The 24,710-nt window shown below is 40.4% G+C and overlaps 1 protein-coding gene and 1 pseudogene across 8 annotated transcripts in view; both read left to right on the top strand.

Annotated features, from left to right (window-relative positions):
* Positions 1-1,916: 1,916 nt before the first annotated feature.
* Positions 1,917-2,652, top strand: LOC112299619 (U1 small nuclear ribonucleoprotein C-like; annotated as a pseudogene). Its single transcript, XR_011650922.1, has one exon. The product of XR_011650922.1 is annotated as a U1 small nuclear ribonucleoprotein C-like (transcript).
* A 1,714-nt stretch (positions 2,653-4,366) lies between these two features.
* The window catches only part of FOXJ3 (forkhead box J3), a 106,215-nt gene continuing 85,871 nt past the window's right edge, over positions 4,367-24,710 (top strand). For 2 of the 7 annotated variants that reach the window (XM_071220889.1, XM_053920172.2), the window contains exons 1-2: positions 4,367-4,818; positions 24,465-24,525. In XM_071220889.1, coding sequence (XP_071076990.1) covers positions 24,482-24,525 — 44 coding nt within the window. In that variant the 5' untranslated portion in view covers positions 4,367-4,818; positions 24,465-24,481. Of the gene's footprint in view, positions 4,819-4,843; positions 4,956-5,399; positions 6,997-8,266; positions 8,377-22,877; positions 23,098-24,464; positions 24,526-24,710 lie in introns of those variants that run through there. The other 5 variants (XM_045190918.3, XM_045190919.2, XM_045190917.3 and 2 more) reach the window with 5 other exon arrangements.

The following is a 24,710-nucleotide window of genomic DNA, read 5'->3' as shown; positions in this document are numbered from 1 at the left end:
AATCCAGATGAGGCTGGCGAAAGATTGCAAACACCACAAAACAATAAAACTTCTATCTCATTGCTTTAAGCAATCTCTCTTAAGGATCTGTCCCAAATTAGATACCATTTCCTCTTTAAAGGCTCTCTTGCCCCACACCCTCCCTCCCAGCCCACTCCCATCTCCCAAGACTGTGAACTATTTTTTCTGAACTACTCTTTTCTACACTCAACCTTGTACAAAATAATAATCATTTTTGAGGGCCTTTGTTTTATGACAGCTTGTATATGATCTCTTTTGCCAGGTAGCTATGATTATTGCCCCCATTGAATAGGCAAGGAAACAGACTAAGAGAAACTACATCACTTGGTGGAGGAACACAGGAAGGAAGCCATGGAACATCAGATGCAACTCAAGTCTGCCTTCCCTATCTGGGCTTTAAGCCTTTCCTCCCACCCTGCCCCAGGATCTCCCTCTGCTGCTATTGCCATTACAACTATTTTGGGGGGTAATGGGAGGGGTGCTCCTTCATTCTTCGATACTCTGGGGCTTGTGCTTCTTTCTTTCCCAAGGCTTCTGATCCCCAACCTCATTCTGGCAGCTACCCATCCCTGTTCTCTCTTCAGTCCTATCTTCCAGATAGGAACAAGCACTTTAGAAAAGCACCTTGGAATCCCAAACAGGTGAGAGGTGAGAAGCTGCCCAAGATTTGTAAGAGGAGATGATGAATTGGAACCCAAACCTCCAGACTTGGAACAAAGTCTGAACACGAGTCTTTCTACTCTTTTTCTCCATCATCTGGCGGACTCCACTCAAGTGGCTCAGAATCCTGGTTTGGGACTTTGATAACCTTGATCCCAGTCTCAGGTTAAAGCCTGGTGACTATTGGCCTCATCTTCTTCCTCTGACAAATATGGATAATCTCAGCTTTGCCCATCTCCTTAGATACATGATACAGACTGTTTTTTGTTTGTTTGTTTGTTTAGTACTCTTCTGCTTGTTTCCCCACCCAGATGATGGTGGGCTTTGAAGCCTGAAGGGCTGTGAAGTGTTAACTGTTATCAAGTATTCACCCAATGCCCCCCCGCCCCAAACCCAGCAAATTATAACTCCCTTGGAAACTTGATAGAAGAGGTGCTTCCACCCTCGCAGGAAAGCTAGTAAGAATGGTCTCTACTTTGGGAAACTACTTCTGTTTTCACAGTGTACTGTAATTACTTAACCAATTTGCTTCCCATTAGACTGTGAGTTCTTAAAGTACAGAGACTTTACCTTATTTATTCAACTCACTGCTACCAGCCTGGTCCAAGCCATCATCCTGCATCTGGATGCTGGAGTCTTTGGCCTCCACCATTGTCTGCTCACTGTCTACTCTTGGCACAGTAGCCAGAGCGATTTTTTGGAAGCATGAGACAGATCATATTACTCCTGTGTTAAAAGCCCTGTAGTGGCTCCATTTTAGCCCAGATCCTTAAAATGGCTCCCCTCTCTGACTTTCTCTCCCCATTCCTCTCTCATTTACTCACCTTGCTCCAGGTGTCCTGGCCTTCTCACCATTTCTAACACTTCCAGGAATGCATTTGCCTCAGGGCCTTTCCACTAGCTGTTCCTTCTGCCTGGGACACTCCAACAATGGCATGCACGGCTCACTCCCTTACCTCTGTCCAATTTTTCATTAAAGTCGCCTTATGAATTAGGCTCTCCCTGATGGCTCTATTTAAATCCCATTCTGTAAAACTGGAATTGGAATAAGATATCATGAATCTACCTTCACTTCTCTTCCACTAAATTTTCTGCGCTACTCCTATTATTTTGCCCTACATACTCCCCTCTCCACTAAATATTTTCCTTTCTCCCTCCCCTTTGCCCCAGTGCAGGGCTAAGGCCAGTTACCTAGATTAACACATGAGTTTACTTGAAAAAGGTGAGGCGAACCCAGTGGCCAACGGGCTGCAGAACAACATGCCCAAGTTTTATTGTGACTACTGCGATACAAACCTCACCCATGACTCTCCGTCCGTGAGGAAGACTCACTGCAGTGGCAGGAGACACAAAGAGAACGTGAAAGACTCCTACCGGAAATGGATGGAGGAGCAGACGCAGAGCCTCATCGACAAGACAACCGTGGCATTTCAGCAAGGAAAGATACCTCCCACTCCGTTCTCTGCTCCCCCTCCTGCGGGGGCAATGATTCCACCTCCCCCCAGTCTCCAGGGTCCTCCTTGCCCTGGAATGATGCCAGCACCCCATATGGGGGCCCTCCCATGATGCCAATGATGGGCCCTCCTCCTCCTGGGATGATACCGGTGGGACCCCGCTCCTGGAATGAGGCCACCTATGGGTGGGTACATGCCCATGATGCCTGGGCCCCCAGTGATGAGACCTCTTGCCCGTCCCATGATGGTGCCCACTCAGCCAGGAATGACTCGGCCAGACAGATAAGGAGAGAGGGGAGCCTCTTTCTACCAGTTTTCTGTGACTTGTTCTGGTTCGCCAGGAGAGTGTGGTGCTGTGACTCTGGGTGTTTTCTAACAGCGTGACAAGGAAGACTCACTCCCTCTTCCTATCAAAGAGAGAATAGTTTTGGAAGGGAGTAGTGGGACAAAAAAAAAAATTTCATTTGTATTGTGAAATGTGAAAATAAAATTGTAAACTCTGTTAGTTAAAAAAAAAGAAAAAGAAAAAGGTGAGGCATAACAAAACAAAAATGTGAGATCTCAGCTGAAGTGAAGCTGGAGAGGGAGTTGGACTTCGAAGACATTGGGTTTGCATCCTGGCTCAAATTTTTAATTCGTCTGAGCCTCAATTTCACCAGCTGTGAAGATGAGCACAGGAGTCCTATCTCAGGGACTCGGTAAGGCACTGAATGAGAAGACATGTGAAAGTACCTGGGATGTGGTCTCCCGTAGCTGGGGATTCCACCACATCAGAACTTTGGCTTATTCTTTGCTGAAGCTCCAGCACCCAACACATGGTTCGAGCTGCTGTATTTGTTGAATAAATAAACTTACCAAATAACTTATTAAATAAACTAATCAAATAAACTTATTATTGATCAATAAACAGCAGACATTACAAAATATGCTCTGGCTGGTGTGGCTGAGTGGATTTAGTGCCGGCCTGTGAATCAAAGGGTTGCCGGTTTGATTCCCAGTCAGGGCACACGCCTGGGTTGTGGGGCAGGTCCCCAACCAGGGGTACAGGAGAGGTGACTGCACATTGATGTTTCTCTTCCTCTCTTTTCCCCTCCCTTCTCCTCTCTAAAATAAATAAAAAAAATCTTTAAAAAATATATCCACCTTCCACCTCCTCCGGTTTTCTTCATATACCTTACCCTGCCTGGTCTATTTTTTCTCATAGCACTGAACACCTTCTATCCTACCAAATAATTTCCTTGTTGTGTTTATTATCTTTTTCCCCATACTAGAGGATAGCTCTAAGAGGGAAGGTATTTCCCCAACCACTTCTGTTCACTGACACATCCCAAGCACTACAGTAGTATCTGACAAGCTTAGTAGTGATTGGCAAATGTTTGTTGGATGAATGGATGAATGAATGAATATTTCTGTCTTCAGGATCTTGCTAGTCTTATATAAAAAGGAATATAGCAGTACTTTGAATCCTCAGGGCCTAGAAATATTGGTGAATAGCAGGTGTTCAATGTTTGCCGAAGCAGTTGGGTAAATCAGCTCTCTAACTACCAAAGACTACATCAAAATGGTTCCCAGGGCTAATTCACTCAGGTTTCTCCTTTTCCTAACATCCAATCAACCTAATACTCACCTAACACATATCTGAGTATCTAAATATTGAGCACCTACTTTGAATTCAAAAGTATGCTTGGTGCTACATACGTGATTAATGCAAGTAAAGCAATAGCAAGTGCGTCTGAACGTAATTAAGGATAACGTAAATTATAGGGCAAATTACTAGTGCTAATAGTTTATAGAGAATCAGTGAAGACTGACGTAGTAGTAAATTCCAAAGTTCACAAGTCGCCCGCACCACCCTTCTAAGCCCTTCACCTGTTGATAGCAAGGACCATAACCTGGCAGCTATTTTAAAATCACAGTGCCACCTCCTTTGGGGCTGGAAACTAAAGCTAGGCACGGAAAAGGCCTCTGCAGACAGGCCTGGAACCCAGCACTTCTTAAGTTCTGAAAGGAAGAGTGTCCCGAAGCTCCAAGGTGCCTTTGGAATCCGCGGTGTGCCAAGTTGGAAAAGGGGTCCGACTTCCCAGAGAGGTGCCTGTCGTTACAGTGAAGCGGCGAAAATGGGGGTGGGGGTGGGAAGGTCACGAGGCTCCATGCCCTGGGTTCATGGGGCCCTTGGAATCCAAGGGCAGGGTCCAAGGCCGCAGGCCCTTGCTGTCCTCAATTACAGAGCCGCCTCGGCCACCTCCACTCCCCAGTCGCCGCTCTGATGGACCAAACCCGAAGCCGCTCGCAGCTACTGGCCGTTTCTTGACAACAGCAGTGTGAAGCAGAGAACCTTTACTTCCAGGGCACTACTTGTCCCAGCGGAGGGATCGCGAGCGCGTCGTCACAGTTACGACCGCGGAGGGGCCGTGACGCCGCCGACGCCGGGCCGGTGGCGCAGCGACGTCGCGGGAGGCGGAGGCAAGGGTGGCAGCGGGGGCAGGAGGGGGAGCGGGCTGGGAAGTAGTTCCGGGTGTGCGGCCCCGGATGTTGGCTGCTCCCGCTGCCGCCGCCGCCGCTTTGGGCGCTGCTTGGGGCCTCAGCCGCTCGCACCAGGCGCAGCCGGGACCTTTCCCGGGGGGCGGAGACGCACGCAGCGGCCGGGGGCTCGGCCGGGCCGTCCCGGCCTGCGCAGCCTGAGGTGAGCGCCCGCCGCCGAGGCAGCCGGCCCGGGGCGGCGATCGAGGAGGCGGGGCTGGGGCATCTCTCGGGACGGAGGCAGAGGCTGCCCTCCGCGAGACGCCCTCTTCCTTCTCTCAGCAGTGGCCGCGCTGCAGAGTGGGTGGCGGGCGGAGGTGGGGGCCTGGGTCGGAGCTGGGGCCTTGGAGGTCGGTGAGGGCTGGGTCCCTCCCTCCCCCGCGGCGCTTCTCAGCTGCTGCTGCCCCTCAGCCGGGAAGCGGCGGCTCTGAGCCTTCGCGTCTCCCGCCCCTCCCCCAGGCCGGGTTCCGGGGAGCCAAATGGGGTTCCCAGGGGTGTGGAGCCGGAGGACAGCGGCCGTCTCCGTCCCTCTGTGACCTGCCCCTGGCCTGGGCCAGCCCCCTACCCCGGCACGATGTAGCTTCTTCCCTTCAAGCTTGCGGGTGCTTTTCGGCGGGCGAGGCTGGCATACCTCCTGTCTCGGGGGTGCCCTTTGGGGTGGGGAGGCCCCTGCGAGGGGCCTGTGTTCCCACCCATCCTGTCGCCGTGTCCTTTGCCCGCATTAGGACCGAGGCAGCCGTTCCATGCGGACGTGTTGCTGTCCTGTGTGTGTTGCATCCTGCCCACGTGGTAGGGTGTTCCTCCCCCCTCCATTTTTGCAGCTGGTGAGGAGGGAGGTTAACGGGGTGGTTTTTCCTCTGTGATTTCCTCCTGGTGAACTGGAAGGTGTTAGGGTCAGTTTTCTTTGCTGAGGCCTCCTGTTGGCTGGAAGAAGTAGGAGTTGTACTCTCTGAAATTGAGACCAGCAGGGGACAACGGGGCTTAGTTTCATTGACATCTTTCCTCTTTTTCCTTTGGTTGCTCTTGTTGTTTTCTCTACTGCTTAATCCTACAGGGAGAATTAGCTCTAGCTGCTGATGCGTTGAAGTGTATAGCTTTCATTTCACTCTACGTTTTGTGTTGTGTGGTTGGCGAAGGATTTTCATTTCTGTGTTGTGCAGTATACGTCTCTGTTCCTAGTTGGGTTCCTGAATGAGCTGAGTTGGGCTGGCCAGGAAGTTAGTGGGCATCTTTTTTTGTCTTTTCCTTACATTTACTGAATTTCTCCTTTCACTTTATTTCCCAGTGAGACAAGCGAGCATGCCAGTTATGGAAGTGTTACATGCATAGCACTTCTTTGGGAAGGCAGCACTAGGTAGTTTCACTGAGTCACGTAGCTTTTAGAGGAGCTCTTTTAGTTAACTTTTCCTCTCTCTGTCGAGTATCATCGCGCTGTGTTTTTAGACACTGGTTTTAAAACGTGTTTCGAGCAGTTTCTTTCCGTAATGTCTCTTCTAGGTTTCTAGGTCTCTTCTAGGAGTTTAAGGTTTCTATTTTCCTGTGTTTTGCTCTTTTGTGACCATAGATTGCCCCCTTAACAGGGAACAGGCCACAGTAGTGGTGAGAGAAGCCTTTTATTCCATCCAGGCCTTAGCAGATATTTATAGAAAAGTAGTAACTCCTTTCCATTTTTATGTTTGGGTGGCGTATATAGATGTGATTGCAAGGTGTTTTTTTTTTTTTTAGAGAAACCTGAAGATTCCTGTTGGTTTGTGTGTGTGTTGGTGAATCTTGTTCTTGGGTTTGTGCTGCTGAAGAAACTGGGGACTTTGTCATGCCTTTATTAGGTATTTTTTGGATGGGGTCAGGACATGTTTATTTTGGCTCATTTTGGTTCATTAGTTTGGATGAACTTAATATTTTGAAGTGACTTTTTAGATTCCAAAAAGGCCAGCATGTTCACTTTTTCTTGGTTTGTTTTTTGAAGTGTGCATTCTCATTAAGTGTATATATATTTCTCTTAATCTGGTAGTTGTTTAGTATAGTCTTCCATGTAAAATAAAAGTATTTAAATACAGATTCGATCTGCTTTCATCATGCTAAGTATGGGTGGGGCAGTGGAAAATAGAGAATGTTGTTGTGGTATATTTTGAGGCATTTTTTTTTGTTACGTCAATCAGTATTTGTGCACGTCTGCAAAGTACTGTGATGTGTGTGAAGTAGTCTGTGAAGGAGACACGAGATAAAATACGTGGTCCCTTCAAGTGTTTCAACTTCCGTTGGGGAAACAACGCATAATGCACTTCATTCATAATTAGCAAGCAGCGTCAACTTTGGGATAACACTGCAACCGGAGTCAAAGGTATAACTGAGAATTGAAAAGGAAGAAATTTTCAAAGGGGAAGAGATGTGTCCCAGGAGAATGAACCAGCATTTGCAGTGATGGAGAAGTGGCAACTCACAAAGATGTCAAGCATTTTGGCACAGAGAACGTGTAGTGGGTATTGGTGGAGGACCTATCGAGGACATAGGGTTTAGTGTGATGGGGTACCACAGTGGGTTCTAAAGAATGGGAGTGAGATGATGCGTATTGTTTCTGAGGGGGGTTTTTGTATTAGCTGAGTGTCCTGGAGAGGGGAGACTGACTGGAGTGCTATTGGAGAGTTCTAGGAATAGGATGATGAGGGTCTAACATAAGATAGTTATTATGGGTATAAAATAATAGCTAACATTTATTGAGTACTTACAGTATGCCAGGCATTGTTCTGAGTTCTTAAGTGTACTTAACTCATTAAATCTTCACAATATGGTCGTATTATTATTATGGGTTACAGAGAAATTAAGTGACTTGACCAGACTCAGAGTAAGTGGCAGAGCCAGTCAGGATTTGAACCCAGACAATCTGGTCTTTGAGCTTATGCCTTTAATTATAAATTATACTGTCCTAAGAGACGTGTATAGAATATATACAGATGTGTATATGTGAATAAAAATTAACTTGAACTCAGTGATGATGGAATGTGGGCAAAGGAAAGAGAACAAATAAAACATTAAAAGATTAAAGCCTAGAATCCTAGAAGGATGGCTGATATAGTGAAGAAACTAGGGAAGTATCACTATGAAGTAAAATGAGCTGAGGTTGGTTATGGGCAACACTAGGTTGTGTTCAGTTTCTCCTGCCACTCCTGATAGTCTTCTCCCCTTGCTGGTTTGGCTGTGGAAATACAGACTTAGTTTAGTATTAATCTAATCAAAACAATTAGAAAAACATGTATTCAGAAGAAAAAATGTATGCCACATTGCAGTCACAGGAAATAGCATAGGAATTACTTACTTCGGTTGAGCCAACCCACTGCTTCCCAGCCCTAGTGAAGATGATCAAGGACTGACTGGAGTGGAAGTGTAGGTACTGCTTTGCTGTAGGGTGAAGAGAGATGCAATGCAGGTTGTGCACTGATCAGGGCTATAGATAGTGGTAAAACACGTGAGTGTTGGGAGGACAGTAATATGATGGTGAAACAGCTTTGAAGTTTAGAACTTTGGGAGACGTTATAGGCAAATAGGTAAAGCATCCTGAGAAGAGCCAAGAGGTAGGGTCCAAGGCCACAGGCCCTTGCTGTCCTCAATTACAGAGCCGCGTCAGCCGCCACCACTGCCCAGTCGCCGCGCTGAGGGACCAAACCCCAAGTCTCTCGGAGCTACTGGCTGTTTGAGAACGCTACAGAAGCCAAGGATGGGAAAGGTAGTGTGGTTGACAGCAGCAAATACAGTCTCAAAGTTCAGAAACAGTGGTCATGATGAAAAATGAACTAGGACCAGGAGGTAGTTTGTAACCTTAAAATTTTGAAAGGAAGGATGAGAATAGATGCCAGATTTGCTTTCCATTATGGTCTGGTGTGATAGTTTGTAGAATTTTCCCCTACTGCTCCCTCCAGTCTGTCATTCTTGTCCATGTATCAGAGCTAATCAAATATCAGAAAACTGAACTTTTTTCCTTTAAAAAAGAAAACTTGTGATTTCTATACTTTAACAGCTCTCTCAAATATTTTTAAAAAGTTTTATTGAGATGTAATTCACATAGTATCCAATTTGCCCATTTAGAGTATACAATTTAATGGTTTTTAGTATAATTACCAAGTTGTGCATCCATCTCCAAATCATCTTTAGATATTTCGTTATCCCAAAAAAGAATGTTTGTACCCAACAGCAGTCACTATTTATTTCTCCCCTCCCCCTGGGTTCTAGGCAGCCACGAATGTACTTACCATCTCTACAGTTTTGCCCATTCTCGACATTGTGTATAAATGGATCACACAATATATGGTCTTGTGTCTGGCTTCTTTCACATAGCATGTTTCAAGCGTTATCCATCTTGTAGTATATATATATCGATACTGTACCTCATTTTTGTTGCTGAATAATGTTCTAGTGTATGGTTATACCACCTTTTATTACTCATTTATCCCTTGATGGGCCTTTGGGTTTTTTACTCTTTTTAAAAACCCTTCCCTATCTTTATCTTAATCCTCATCCTACCAACTCCACCCCTCCCATGACTTTTCTTTTAGTTCCTAACCTCTGCTATGCATTCTGTTAGGTATTGGGGATATAAAGATGAGTTAAGACATGGGCCTTGAACATTTATATAGTATGTTTATGGTTTACATATTTTGTATTGATACATTATCTCATTTGATCCACAACAAGCCCTGCTGTAGGCAAAGCATTTTTTAAGATGAGCAATTTGAAGTTTAGATTTGCTGACTTGCCCAAGATTGCACACTTAAGTCATTGATGGAGCAATTAGATCATCTTAGTCCATGTCCGATGCTATTTCCAATACTCTAGGCTATTAAAACTTAAAGGATCCCCATGTGAATTCCTGGAGAATTCGAGGGGCTGGGAAATTCTGTTAGGGAATCGGTGATTTTTAATGTTTAATCTTCGGGACTTAAAATGAAGAGTTTTTTTTTTTTAACCTGATTCTATCACTTGTTTAATATTTTTGCCTTTTTCACCCCCCAAAAATTTAGTGGGGATTAATGTGATAATGATAATGGTAGTGATAATAATAATAGCTAACATTTTCTGAGGTTACTATGGGCCAAAAATGTTCTAAGTACTTTACATTTATTATACAGAGTGGTTAAGTTTAACTTGCCTAAGGGTATATAGCTAGGAATGGAAAGAGCCAGAATTTGAACCCTTGCAGTCTGTTTTCAGAACTCAGTGGCTGTTAATTACTGCACTGTATTGTTTACTATGTTATGGATTAATAGAGGGTAATATTTCAAATAAAGTTGTGACTGGAATATGAAGATTGGATTTTGAATACAGTTGGGAAGCAAACAACAAAATTAAGTTGACATTGCATCCACATTTCTTTTAAATAGGAACCCAACACTATACAGTGTACATGTCGTTTAGGCAGTCAGGTATATTTTTTGTTCATCTCTGCTAATAGCCTCTCAGCTCAAATTGCAGTATTTTTTGGTGCTCCTCACTGTTGGCTTTGTTAGTCACATAGCTTTCCACATTGCTACTATTCAGAAACCTTGGCTTGAGACTGCTGAAACTTGCTTTACCTCTCCTCAGCCTTCCTTTAACTGTGAATTTTTGTTTTCCATTTTGAACAGTTAGCCTTTCAGTCCTAGATGGAGTTACTGTTTACTTTCTCTACCCCAAAGCTCAGAAAACACCACAGTGGCATTTTATAACAACTCTCAAAAAATTTGATCATCTTAATTGACATAACTAGATTTTAGTGCACAAATAACAAGAACCAAAACACTATGTTTTGGTTAAAGAGACTGACTTATACTGAAATTGGAAGAGGCATCTGCTATACAGGATTTTGGATTTAATAGAATTTGTTATAACCAGATCAGCAAAGCATTATTACTGTGGGCCATCTGTTGGGATATGGAAATAGCTTTGTTATATGGAACCAGATGTTGTATTTGTCTTTATAACAATGGCATTCTACTTACTTTAAGTAACCTCTCGTAGTAAGGTACCTTCAGTTGCTATTCTGCTTGACATATCAGTTGATAACCTGAGAATGCAATGTCTTTCGAAGTGGTTATTTTCTGTAGAATTGAGACAAAAAAACCCTGAGAGTCACGTATAGTTTTAAACTTTAGTACTGTAACAAAATAAAATACAGGATAATTATGTATGTATCGATAGGATAATTAGGACCGTATTCAGTAAGAATTCTTTGACACCATTAATAAGTTTAGTTTCTTTTTTGGAGGGGGTTGGAAGGGTCTTACTTTCATTTTTATTTTTTGGATTTTTCATTTTTTAAAATTTTATTTTATTGTTCAATTACAGTTGTCCCATTTTTTTTCCCCCATTGCTGTCCCCTGCCCTGCCCGCCCACCCTCCCTGCTCCCACAGTCAATCCCCACCTTCTTGTCCATGTCCATGGTAAGCCTAGTTTCTAATAATTACTAAACCACTCTGATTGCTCTAAGAATATTACCAGAAATTGAGAGCGATTTCATTTGGCATAATCAGACCTAATTTAATTACACTATGCTGTTTGATTTATTTCCCACCATCAGTGGGTAAAATAGTTTATAATGGACTTAAACTTACACAATTTAATAAATGGAACTGTTAGAAGAGTCTTAGAGAACTCTTCTGAGTCGAATGCTAACAACTTGGGGGTGGGGAAAGTACATGGGTGGGAGTTTTTAGACAGAGTCTTTAGAAACCCAGCATGTGGACTGTCTTGGTCCCTTTGGGCTACTATAACAAAATACCACAGGCTGGGTAGATGATAAACAACAGAAATTTATTGCTTACAGTTCTGGAGGCTGGCAAGTCAAAGAACAAGGTGCTAGCGTGTTTTTTTGCATAGGCCCTCCTTCCTGATTCATAGCTGGCACATTCTTGCTGTGTCTTCGCGTGGTGGAAGGGACAAGGGATCTCTCTGAAGCCTCATTTTGTAAGACACTAATTCTATTCATGAAGGCTCTGCCCGATGACCTAAGCCCCTCCCAAAGACCACCTCCTAGTACCCTCATCTTTGGGGGTTACGATTTCAACACATGAATTTTCTGGGGGACACAAACATTGAACTCATAGTCTTGGCTATTTTTTCATTGTCTTCAAATCATGTGTACGGAGAGTCATGGATTCCATTGACTAATTAAATGATTATTCCAAGATGGCCCTGTGTGTGAAGGATACTTTAGTAAATCGACTTAAGTAAAATTAAGTAAAATTAAGTAAAATTAAGATTTTACCTGGAGTACAAAACTGAAAGCTATGACTGAATTCTTCCTAGACAGAGTCCTGCCCGGTGGTATAGAGGTTATCAAGGAAATAAGATTGGTTTTCTGATTGTTTGCTAGGGTATGATGCTGATGTGACCTTATTAAAGATCTTGGAAGTTGGAATCAACTTTTTTCCCTAGGGTTAAGACCTCGCCTTTCTTACTGTGTGTTGAACATTGATTTGTGAGAGGAGCGGATGACAGAGAAGACTGTTAGAACTTAATATTAATTTCAAATTCGGTTTGCTTAGAGAAAGATGGGATTGGGAAATGAGTCCACTATGGTAGAAGTGTTACTGTTAAGGTCCTAGCTTTTGGCTGGTGGTTACCTGAGTGTTTATGAAATTATTAATTATAATTTAAAAGTTTCTGTGGCTTGGCTGTAGAACTCTGGGAAATTTATTACAGAAACAACAGCCAAATACGCTATAGTCAGGAGCAGATTTACTCTTCTGGATGAAGATGGAGCAGACCATCATGTCAGGAGATAAACAATATATGGCATCCGTTTTTGCTACTGTTTTTGGGTCTGTATGTCTCTGACGTGCTTTATCTGTCTGCTCTGTGTAAGGAGGTATTGATGGTATTTTTCCCCCACCTATATATGTAGTAATCACCAGCAGAAGTGATGTCTTTGCCTATCAGGGGAAGTCATGTTTTCATATTGTTTATTATAGGGCATGTGTGTTTTGGAAAGATTTCCACCTTACCATTGAATAATACTTTTTGAAAAGCAGTTTCTCTGATCTGTTGTGTTTTTGAGCCTCACAGTAGCCCTCTAATATAAGTAGGGCACGTCATATCCCTACAGACAAATGGAGAGAATGAGATACAAGCTAAGACTTAGTGCCACACAATCATTTAGTAGTAGAACAGAGACAGGAGCCAGATCCTGCATTCTGTTTCTAGTCTTGTACTCTTCAGTAGAAAACACAATTTTTTTGTGAGGAACATACTTTGGATTTTTGAGGTAGAAATTAAATGTTATGGACCCCAAAGGACCTGGGTTACTTGGAACAGCCCTTGTCTTGTGATAATATCAGACATAGGGACATACAACTATTGGGAGCAACTTATTTCCTTGTTAAATTTGGGTCCATTTCTAGTCATCGGATGTGTTTTTACTTGAGCTTGCTTTCTTTACAGAATTCTAGAGGCGAGGAGGAGATGGAATCAGAAGGGAAACTTTTAAGGATGAGTAAATAGCAGATTGGTTTTATTTTATAGAACTATAAACCTATAAAATTTAGACACTGAGAAATTGTGCCTGGAACATGAATCTGCTGAGGGTGCTTGAGTTACTGTCATAGGGTATTGTCTTTTGCTCTGTGGGTAGGAAGAATGACAGTACATAAAGAAGTCATAACTATGTAGAGAATAAGACTGGGAAAGAAAATATCACAGTGGATAGTCTTTATTGTCTCTCTTGAACCTGTTTATATTTTCTGCAATGAGCATTCATCATTTTTATAGTCAGAAAAAAATAAACATGTATGATTTTTATGGTTCAAATGAGAATTTGGAAAAAATAAATGATAGCACTTTTGAAGAGCAGTTTAACACTTGGTGCATCAAAGTATTTTGCTTTCTAGGCAGTTATGTTAATAAATCACCTTGATAAATTATTTGATTATAATCTTATGGGTTGAGTTGTGGGTGTATTAAGTGCTTTGGGTTTTTCTATGCATTGTAATTTAGTCATTTAGCTCTGCAGATTCAAGAAATTAATTTTAGTCCCCTGGAAGCAACCAAGACCTTAGATTTACATACAGTAATTACTTATCAATAAATAACCCAAAAATAGCATACTACTTTATAATGGAAAGTAGGCTTAGGATCTGCTCATGCTTCCATTTCCTTAGCAGGTTTCTAATAAGAAAAACCAAACTGTTAGTGCTTCTTTAAGCTACTTTTTTCATCCACCGACATAGGACTCATTAATTTCTCTCACTCATTTGTTCACCATCTGCTATGTCCTGGGCATTGTACTAAAGGCTAGGGACGCAAGTGAAAGACAGAGTCCCTGCCAGCAAAGACACTGTCTTTAGTCTGGGAGAGACCTCACAGAGATACTCCTGACATATGGAGGTGTCCTGAGATATCTTCTGTTTTCTAGTTTTTAACTAGGAAGGCAGACTGACTAGCTTACTTGTTTGAACAACTGAATACATTTAGTGGTGTGGATAGATGGTTTTATGAGGTGCTGATGGCTTCATAGTTACTTCTCTGACTGCGAAATATTGAAAATCATTGATCTGAAGACTTTACTCATCTAAGGAACATTTTTTTATTGAGGTAGATAATCCGTGAGCTCAGATTTATATCAGATTTGCTTTGGGAGCATTATTAAGACTCTCCTAGGTTGGAGACAGTGTCTTTTTTGTCTTTTATCCTCTATACTTGGCACTACACATGACACATAATAGGCATCATTATACTTGTAAGTGAAAGAATGTTTCGTGTTTAAGCTTAATTTTAAGAATTTTAGTATTGATATAAATATATTAAAGTTACCTTCTGTCTAATATAATGAGATAAATAGTGGTTCCTAGAATCTTAAGAGGTAATCCTTTACTCAGGCCAGTGAGATAGCCCATTAAATCCTTTACTCAGTGAGATAGCCCATTAAAACATTTGATACCCAGTCATTTGGCCACTCTTAGAACAACTGTAGGCATTGATAGCTGTAAGTAGTCTGTTTGCTGAGGGAAAATTTGCTTCAAATTCATCTCTTTTCCCTAATCCTTCTCTATGGAATCATAGAGACCTAGTTTGCCTTCTTTAACAAGATAACCCTTCAAATACTTGAATGTGATTACTCATTCAGCAAATACTTCTTGCACCCACACATGCAAGACACCATCTTGGACATTGTGAGAGATAATTCACAATGGTAAATTAAAGAAAGGTAATTAAGAGGCATAGGCTCTTCGCAAAGAACTGATACAGAGAAAGAGCCATGGTTTGTTGAAAAGACAGTGTATTTGCTTATGATAATCAGGAAAGCTTCATGAAGGAGAAATGTTTAAGATCAGTGATCGGGCATTCTAGGCTAAGAGCATAATCAAAAACCTAGCGGTGAGGAAGCCCAATGTACAGTAAGTTAGGGGAGTAGCAGGAGGCCCAGGTTGGCTGTTTCACAAACTATCCTTCAGGATATTAAAAATGTTCGTTGTGTCCTCAACACCTCGAGGAGTGTTTGGCAAATAATTGGGGCTCAGTAAAATTTGTTGAATGAATGAATAAATGGTTACATTTGGGAAATACCGAACATCCTCTTCTTGAAGAGTCACAAATACTTTAGAATATTGAACACTTTGATAAATCCTTAACAGAGGTGACATGGAAGCCAAGAAGTGTTTTCTCCAAGCTAACCACACGCAGTTTCTTCAGCCATTCTACACTTGCCATTTGATTTCTAAACTCCTCACTAGCCCGGTATCCCTTCTTACATGCATTCTAGCTCGTAAGTGTTCTCAAAGTGAGGTGCCCCAAATAGAACACAATACTCCCGTTGTGAACTAAGCAGTGAAGAGTGCATGGGACTGTTACCTTCCTTGGATCTGGGTACTTATTCCTCAAATGAAGCCTGAGATTGTATTTTGTTTCTTTTTAGCAGCTGAGTCACTTTCTTGGCTCATATTCTTGGTTCTCATATTAATTTACAAGAAGTTCTTTGAGTAGATTCAGAGGGATTTCCTATTAGTAGAGCTAATAAATGAGTGCCCGTTTTCTTCTGATTGAGTCTAGGCTGTTTTCTCAGAAGTACTAGTCATTCTTAAGCTTCCTGCAATCTGAGAAAGAAAGGAGAAAGAGTTAATTGTACAGTGCTGGATTTGACCAACTTACATGAAAGCCCAATTGCATTGCTGAGTATACTCAGAAGTAGATAAAATATAGTGAATTGCCATATACCCATAGTAGATTTGACCATTATTAAGCTATTTGCCACATATGTCTCAACTGTCTTTTGCTTATTTAAAAATCAGACCTTGTCTTTTCACCCTCACAAACTTCAGTATGCATCTCCAAAAAATATAGCCATATTTGTACGTAGTCACCTGCCATCATTGTATCTAACAAAATTAACAATGTTTTCCAGACTTCATCTAATATCCATTTTATAATAAAATGTCCTCAATTGTTTAAACATATCTTCTGTTTTTATCCTCACCCGAGGACAGACTTACTGATTTTAGAGAGAGGGGGAGGGAGGGAGAGAGAGAGAGAGAAAGAAACATCAATCAGTTGCCTCTTGTAAGAAGCACCCTGAATGGGGACCAAACCTGCAATCTAGGCATGTGCCGTGACCAGGAATCAAACTTGAAACCTTTTGGTTTATGGGATGACACTCGAATCAGCTGAGCCACACTGGTAAGGGTTAAACATGTCTTTACAGGTGATTTTTTGATTTAATCAATATCCAGACAAAGTCTAAATGTTATATTTGGTTATGTTTCTTGTTTCTTTCAACCTAAAAACAGTCTACCTTTAGTTTTTGGCATAATTTCACTCCATCCACTCCTTTGACTCTTCATGTCTCTGTACCAAATTCTTTTACTGTTCCTTTTGACATGTCTATAAGACATTTACTTTCTTTACAGCATTTCAGTAAACATTTTGGAATATTTATGTACAAAATGTGCTGAGCCTTGTGGGGGATAGAAAGGTTAATTTAACATGGACCTGGCACAAGAGGAGCAAGCGATCCAGTGACAGAGACGGACGCGTATAGAAACAACGTGAAGCAGATTATTTATCTTCCCATGGGTCATGCTTTATTATATAGCCTTCCAACCCCCCACTCCCCTCAGAAAGTGCTGGCAGTGGAATCTTCGTAATACATTACTGTAATCAGGTGTCCTGATCAGGAACCCTCTTGAATCAGTGCAAACTATACTATTTTTGGCCTGTTACTCAATGCCCTCGCTAGCTCCCATCTTCACTTAAAGTTGAACTTCTCAAGGCACAAACATCCTTTTTTTTAATGTAGAATTTTCATTTCTCAAGATGAAAAATTTTCTATTTTATGGACATTTTGGGAGCAGAAATCTTGTCTTCTTCTTCTTATTTTTTTATAATGTATGGAAACGTAATAAGTACTTTTGGGGAGTCCTGGTATATATGTCAATAGGCTATTTCTGCAGCCTACTACCTTCCCAGTGTCAGGCAGAGCTTCTGCCAGTTACAAGTGAATAATCCAGGTCTTGGTCTCTTCTCTTACCTAAAAGCCTCCTTTCAAAAAGCCTGATCTAAAATACAGATGACAGATACATGGTTCACATGCTGCCACTTCCCCATCACCATGTGCAAACTACTAATTGCTGGTTGTATTTAGACATGACCTTCTCAGGCACTTCAGGCAGCCTCTACCTATCCAGCATAATAGGCAAAGTGTTAGGAAACCTTTTGCTATCCTTCTTCTAAACCAGTAGTTCCCAAATAAGTTGTGTATCAGAATCACCTGAGATACTTTTACTTAATAGATTCCCTAGGTTTCACCCTAAAATCTTAAGTCAGGATTTCTGGGAATAGGGTAGAAATGATTCTTACAGAGTTGGCAGTGGTTTGTAGACTGACTTTGTGGACCAGACACGTAATTTTATTTTGTTAAATAATACTAGCAGTGGAGACTGTAGCCTCCCATCTTTTCCTTTGCAGTACAGCATGTCATTCCTCTGACAGTCATATATGTTCACTTTACTTTGCAGCGATGTGGTAGGATCTCTTGCTTTAAATTACACCAGGCAAAGCACATGAATCAAATGCCCAAGATAAAGATACAGGATACAGAGAGGTGGTTTTCTAAATATAACTGAGCTTAAATTTAAAGTCTCAAAACCCTTCAGCCCTCTGAAAGCTTATTCTTTCTGTTGCATGAACACCTTTAAAAGTTTAAAGTGGACGAGCTCAACATTTTTCTACTGACTAGTCTTTTGAAATTTTCATATTTTATGTATATTTAATAATGCTGATTTAAATATAATGTGATTTAATTTCATATACCTTTGTTAGATTTTTCCATAAAAATAAATCTACAAATTGGGAAAAAGTTTTCTATCAGTCCAGATAATTTGATTTTTTGGGACCAGAAATTGTGGTTAAGTTGTAGAGCAAAGTAGAGAGACTGAAGCTTCAGGATTGTCGAAGTGAGTTAATGACAGGCCCAGAAATAGAATTGAGTGTTATTTGCTTGGGTTATGATTTGGTTTGAAGAGAGTGGCCTGTGATCTGTTTACATAAATTGCAGGAAGTAAGGTTTGGGGTTTAGAAGAAGTTATAGCTCTGTGATGTTTGGCCAAGAATCTCCCCTCCCCCACATTTACCACCTGTTTTATTGACACCAGTTCTAAACTGTGGAGGGTAAAGAGGCAGTTGTTTAGACTTACATTCCCGACACTTTAAAATACTCTTAAAATTGATTGTTGGTTGGCATGTTTGCTTTTTTTTTTTTTTTTTTTGTCTTTTCATCTTCCGTTATTAGAGAATGAGAAGTCCTGGCCCTGGTCCTGTTTTAGGAGGAGAGGGGTATAGCCTAAGTAGTTGATTTGTAGGCAGTGGTAGAGTGGTTTCCTGTAGAATGTTTTCAGGGTGTATACAGGTTTATGTAACTTTTTTTAATGAACTATAAATGTATCTTCATTAAACATGTTTAATTAATAGACAGTATGGTTTGGAAATAGTGGAGCCAACCAGAAAACAAACTTTTCCTGAACCACTAATGGTTCAAAGGGGTATAGATTTGAAAACAGAAGTCATTACTTTACTCTCCCCTTCCTGTTCCAGTTTGAGAGATGGGATGGCTCCTCTGACACTGGCGAGGGAAGAAGCAGGAACTTAACAGAATGAGAACATTTGTGTGTGATGGTTCTAAACTCGTTCTTAAATAAATAAACAGCTTTACTGAGATACATAATGTACAATTCATCTATTTAAAGTATAAAATTCAATGTTTTTAGTATATTCGTAGGGTTGTATAACCCTAACTGTACTCTTAATTTTAGAACATTTTCTTTCTTTGAAAAAACCCCACACTCATTAGCAGTCAGTCCTCTTTATCTCTACTTAGTCCTGTGTCTCCTTCTACTTTCAGACTTCACCTGCTTTCAAACTTCACTAGTGAAGCTGAGATGAACAGCTGATTGCTACTCATTCAGCAGGATTCTATTCCCTTTACTCCTTCCTCTGTTGGATTTCTCCTGTTCAGGCTGATTAAGACACAGGTTATTTCCATGACTGCTTTAAGGTTTACCTGTGGCTATAACAGTTCACAATGCGCAGTCAAGTAACCTGAATTAGAGGGGTTAGTCTTTCATGGATGCTAGTGAATTGTATACTTTTAAGTCTTTTGAAAGATAGGGCTGAGTTCAGAACTTAAAAAAGATGGAATACTCTTGACCTCTAGTGCTGTAGCATTTACTTTCAGCAAGCTTTGGTTTTATTATTATTTTTTATTTTTATTCTATTTCAGTTGTCCCATTTTTTCCCCCTTTGCCCTCCACTCAGCTCCCCCACCCCCTACCCCTGCTCCCATGGGTTATTCATACATGTTCTTTGACTAGTCCCTTCCCCTTCTTTCCACTATTACCGCCCTTCCCACTCCCCTTGTCCACTGTCAGTCTGTTCCATGTTTTCAAGCTGCTGGTTCTATTTTGCTTGTTAGTTTATTTTTTCATTAGATTCCTCTTATAAGTGAGATCATATGGTATTTATCTTTCACAGACTGGCTGATTTCACTTAGCGTACTATTCTCCAGTTCCATCCATGCTGTCTCAAAATGTAGGAGTTCTTTCTCCTGCGTAATATTCCATTGTGTAAATGTACCACAGTTTTTTTACCCACTCATTCAGTGATTGGTGCTTCCATGAACATAGGGGTGCATGGGTTCTTTTGAGTTGGTGTTTCGGAATTCTTAGGGTATATTCCCAGCAGTGGAATCGCTGGGTCCACAGGTAGTTCCATTTTTAATTTTTTGAGGAAATTCCATACTGTTTTCCACAGTGGCTGCACCAGTCTGCATTCCCAACAACAGTGCACTAGGGTTCCCTTTTCTCCACATTCTCACCAGCACTTGTTGTTTGTTGATTTATTAATGACAGCCATTCTGACAGATGTGAGGTGATCTCATTGTGGTTTTAATTTGCATCTCTCTGATGGCTAGTGATGGTGAGCATTTTTTCATGTGTCTATGGGCCATGTGTATGTCCTCCTTAGAGAAGTGTCTATTCAGATTCTTTGCCTATTTTTTAATTGGATTGTTTGTCTTCCTGGATTGTTGAGTCATATGAGTTTTTTATGTATTTTGGAGATCGACCCCTTGTCCAAGATATCATTGGCAACTATGTTCTACTATATAGTTGGTTCCCTTTTCATTTTGATAAAAAGCTGCTCAGCTAAAGAAACCATTAATTTGATGTAGTCCCATTTGTTTATCTTTTCCTTTATTTCCCTTACCCTAGGAGATCTTTCAACAGACTTTTAATTATTTTTTCTGGTGTTATGCTGGTGATTTCATTCAAGTTACTGTCACAGTAACAGGCATGAATTCTCATTTGTGTAGAGGAGGGAATTAAGCCTTAGATAAATTAACAATATACCCATGGTCACAACTGGGATTCTAATCTCAGCCTTCTTTCAGAGTCATGAATACTCTTTAAGTTCTTTGTAAACTATAAAGCATTATATCTGTGTGGGTAGGAGAGAGAAGGGCTTGAACATTGCTTGGGAGCTTTATAAAATACTTAGTCCCATTTCACCTCCTACTCCCAAATAATGCATTATTATACACCTGTTAGTTTGTTAAATGTCTGCTTCCTATATGTGATAGTGTGTAACTCAGTTTAGTATACACTTGAAGACTGCATATATTAAAAGGAATTCCATATTCTGTTGTTGATGAGATATAACACATTAGCTTCTGTTGGAGCATGCCCATCAATGACTGGTTTTACTACTTATATTCTGGTTGTGTCATTCAACATTCTCACATGTTGGTTTTCAAAGGATTAGGAGAAAAAGCTACTATGTGCTTTGGGCACCAATTTAAACTGTATAAATTATGGATGTAACTGAAAGAGTTAATATAATTGTTCAATTATAGTTGGCTCCAGAGATGTGAGCTTGTAATTTATAGGACACTTTGAAATTTTCCTGACTACACTGTGAACCTTAGCCTTTTCTTGTGAGATTTCCATATTGCTGGTCATTTGCCTGGGCGGGGAGAATACTGGTGTAAGTTTGTTCTTTTAGTTCAGGATACCGTTTAGGAGCAGTAATGTATTGTGGGTTAAAGTGAAGAAAATGGAAACTAAGGCATTGAGACTACAGCAGATTAGAATGACATCTAGGAACCAGAGTTGGTAGTAAATGGTAACTAATTGGGGGTCCTAAAGGTGTTGATATTTGCGGGACTCAATATATAAGTTCCTTTTCCCTTGCCTGAATTCTGAATTGACTGAGTAATAAAACGAGAATCAGCAGATGAAAAACGAAATATTACTGTTGGTAACTTAGTTTTTCATTGAGATAAAAATTCACATACCATAGGATTTCACTATTTTAAAGGGCGCAGTTTGGTGGTTTTACACTAAAGGTTTTTATTCACAAGGTTGTGCAGTAGGCAGCACTATCTAATTTCAGAACATTTTCATCATGTCCAAAAGAAACCTGTTAGCACCCACTCCTCTCCCATCCCTATTCACCTTCCCTCAACTCCTAGCAACCACTAATCTACTTTCCATTTCTGGTATTTGCCTGTACTGAATATTCTGTATAAATGGAATCATACAATATGTATGTAGCCTTTTGTGTATGACTTCTTTCACTTAGCCTAAGGCTGTCAAGGTTCATCAGTGTCGTAGCATGTAACAGTACTTCATTCCTTTTTATGGCTGAATAGTGAGTGAGTGTTCCATTGTATATTACAGATATTGTGTAGATAAAGCCACAGTTTCTTTATCCATTTATCAGTTGATTGATATTTGGTTTATTTCTACTTTTTTGCTATTATGAATAATGGTGCTATGAACATCGTCTGGAAGTTTTTTTGTGAATGTATGTTTACATTCTCTTAGGGATGTACACACATATGTACACATATACACATATACATGTGTATATATGTATTCCCTATAGAATTAACACACACACATTTATATACATATATACATACATGTATATAGAAGTAGAATTGCTGGGTAACTTTTGGAGTAATTACCTTTGTTTCTGATAAGGATGATATTATGGAATATTGTAGAGTATGGTTTAGGTTTAAAAGCCAAATAGGCTAACTCTACATTCTCTCGTTTCCCTCTAACGGAACCCGGTCTAGACCATGGGACAGTCCACCCGATGTCTAGATTGTTAGGTGCACCCAGATTATTGCTGTACAGAGTCCTGGATGTAGACTTCTGGAGTTATCTTCTCCCCTCTAACTGGGGTACTTACCTCTTTGGTGAGGAGTGGGCTAAGAGCCCGGGAGTGTTGAGTGAAGTTTTTCCTCATAGAAATCAAGAGTTGGAAAGAAGTGTGTTACTCTAACAAAGGAAATGAAAGGAGTTAGGCTAGAAACCTGAAAGCTATTTTATCAAGTTAGGAAATATATTAAAGAAAGATAATGAATTCAGTTTTGGACATGGTAAATTTGGGATTTTTAGGAGGGAATGTTAGATATTTATGTTTAGAGATCAGGAGATTGACACCTTCCCCCGATACAGATTTAAAGTTTATCTGTATACAGGCAATTGAAATACAGGAGTGGGTAAATCACCCATGAAGTAAAGAAGTAGAGAAAATTATCTAGTAATTCCCATACCTGAAGTCTTTGAGATTTTGATTCTTCCAACTGATCTTTCATTTGTATCTTATTCTGAGTGACTTGTTTCCAAGTTTTGTGATTTTTGATTGTGAATTGATTAATTTTGGAGCCTTATCTGTGGGACTTCTTCCGTGCTGAGATCAAAGGCAGATTTCTCAGAGAGCATTCGAATTTGCTTCTATTATGGTTGGCAGATTAATTTATCATGGTTGGGTAGGGGACACTACCAATCAGAACTACCCTAAACAAAATTCTAAACCAAAGTCTTAAGTGAGGGGTAGCTTATTTTTGTGAATATCAGGGAAGATACTGTTGCATGCTATCCTGGTCCCCCATCGCTTCATCAGCACTCAGTGCTCAGGGTAAGAAGCAGTTTCCCTTGCACCAGGGTAACACCTGGACTTTGTCTCTTGTACCTTGGGCCCCAGGAGGCTTTGAAATTGTAAGCTGAAAATCACAGGGTTTGACAAAATGCCCTGGAGGTGAATGAAAGCTGGTTTCTTTCCTGTGCATACTTTTCTCATTTTTTAAACTTAGTTTTGGCCTTGATCATAACTTATTTTCTTTCATGCTATTGATTAATTTATAAAGATTTAAAATATTTTATCCCGTGTTTGTTATTTTTAATGGCATGTTGAGCAAGCTAGCTATTCTGTCATTCCAGCAGAAATAGAAATGCCTGTTTCTTCAGTGCATGCAGGGACAACTGTATGCAGAGAATTTAGACAGCCTCTAAATCATAAACTCGGGACACAATCCAGTGTTTTGTTTGGCTCACATAGTATTTAGAAAATAAAGATCAGGAGATTTAAAATAAAAATGTGTATATCTTGTTTCTCTTGAAAAAATTAGAAGATCTTATAATACTGGGCTTGCAGGTCTGTTTAGCAACAATAGGCCAGAGCTGGTAATAGCAGCTGATTTGTTAAGGGTGAACATGTTTTTTTGTAGTTGCTCACAATCTTCACCACCTGTGTAACGTATGTACACACACACACACACACACACCTGTTCCAACTTCTCTCATTCACGTTACCTGTAAACGTTTGTGCATCTCTTTGTGCCAGGTAGTAGTGCTAATAGAGAATTTCACATTTGTTCATTGATTTATTTAATTCTTACATCACACCTACAATATATTACTTAAGAATAAATAAAGTTATATAGGTGGTACTATTCTGCAAGTTACACATGAAGAGACTGAAATGCAATGAGGTTTTATATACATTCTTCAAGGTCTCGTAGTGTCGCAGCTAGTATTTGAACCTAGAACTGTCTTATTCAGAGCTCTTTCTGTTTCATTGCTATTCTTACCTTTTTTTTTTTTTTTAAAGCAGTGGAACTGTTTCAGATGAAGTCTTAGTGAAGTCCAAAATGTAAAGCCAATAAAGATAGAGTTACTTAGATTGAAGAGTAGATGGATTCTACTAAACAGTTTGGACCCATTCTTTGTATAAGCATAATGATTTGTTAAATTTTAGGAGTTTCCAGCTCCTTTGGATATACAGTTATAGTAGGCCTGTTTCTCTTAATGCCTACTGGTATGTCTGTCTTCCTCAGTATAATCCCTCTTTTTGCATATTTGATTCATGTGGATATGTGTTCAGAAAATAGTAAATCTTTTAGCCTTCTATTTCTTTTTTTGGAGTGTTTTAATTAGAATTGTAACATGACTTGTAGTTTCATTCACTTTGGAGCATCTGATAAATAACTCTTCTCTATTTTTCAGATTCTTTTTGTGGCCAGATGGGTTTGTATGGACAGGCTTGTCCATCTGTAACTTCATTAAGGTGAGTGCTCCTCTTTTTCTTCACTGGAAAATGTAACATTTAAAAAAGTTATGCTGGTTAAGTCACATTAGGATTAATTTCAAGGTGAGGTTCAGAATAAAATATTGTAGTTTCTTTTGTCATAGTGCTATATGGTGGGGTTAGGAGATATTTTTGCTTACAGAGATACTTATGGTAAGGGATTT

This window comes from Desmodus rotundus, chromosome 3 (assembly GCF_022682495.2).
Source record: "Desmodus rotundus isolate HL8 chromosome 3, HLdesRot8A.1, whole genome shotgun sequence".
Taxonomy (NCBI): Eukaryota; Metazoa; Chordata; class Mammalia; order Chiroptera; family Phyllostomidae; genus Desmodus; species Desmodus rotundus.
This window is presented reverse-complemented; position numbering and strand designations above follow the sequence as displayed.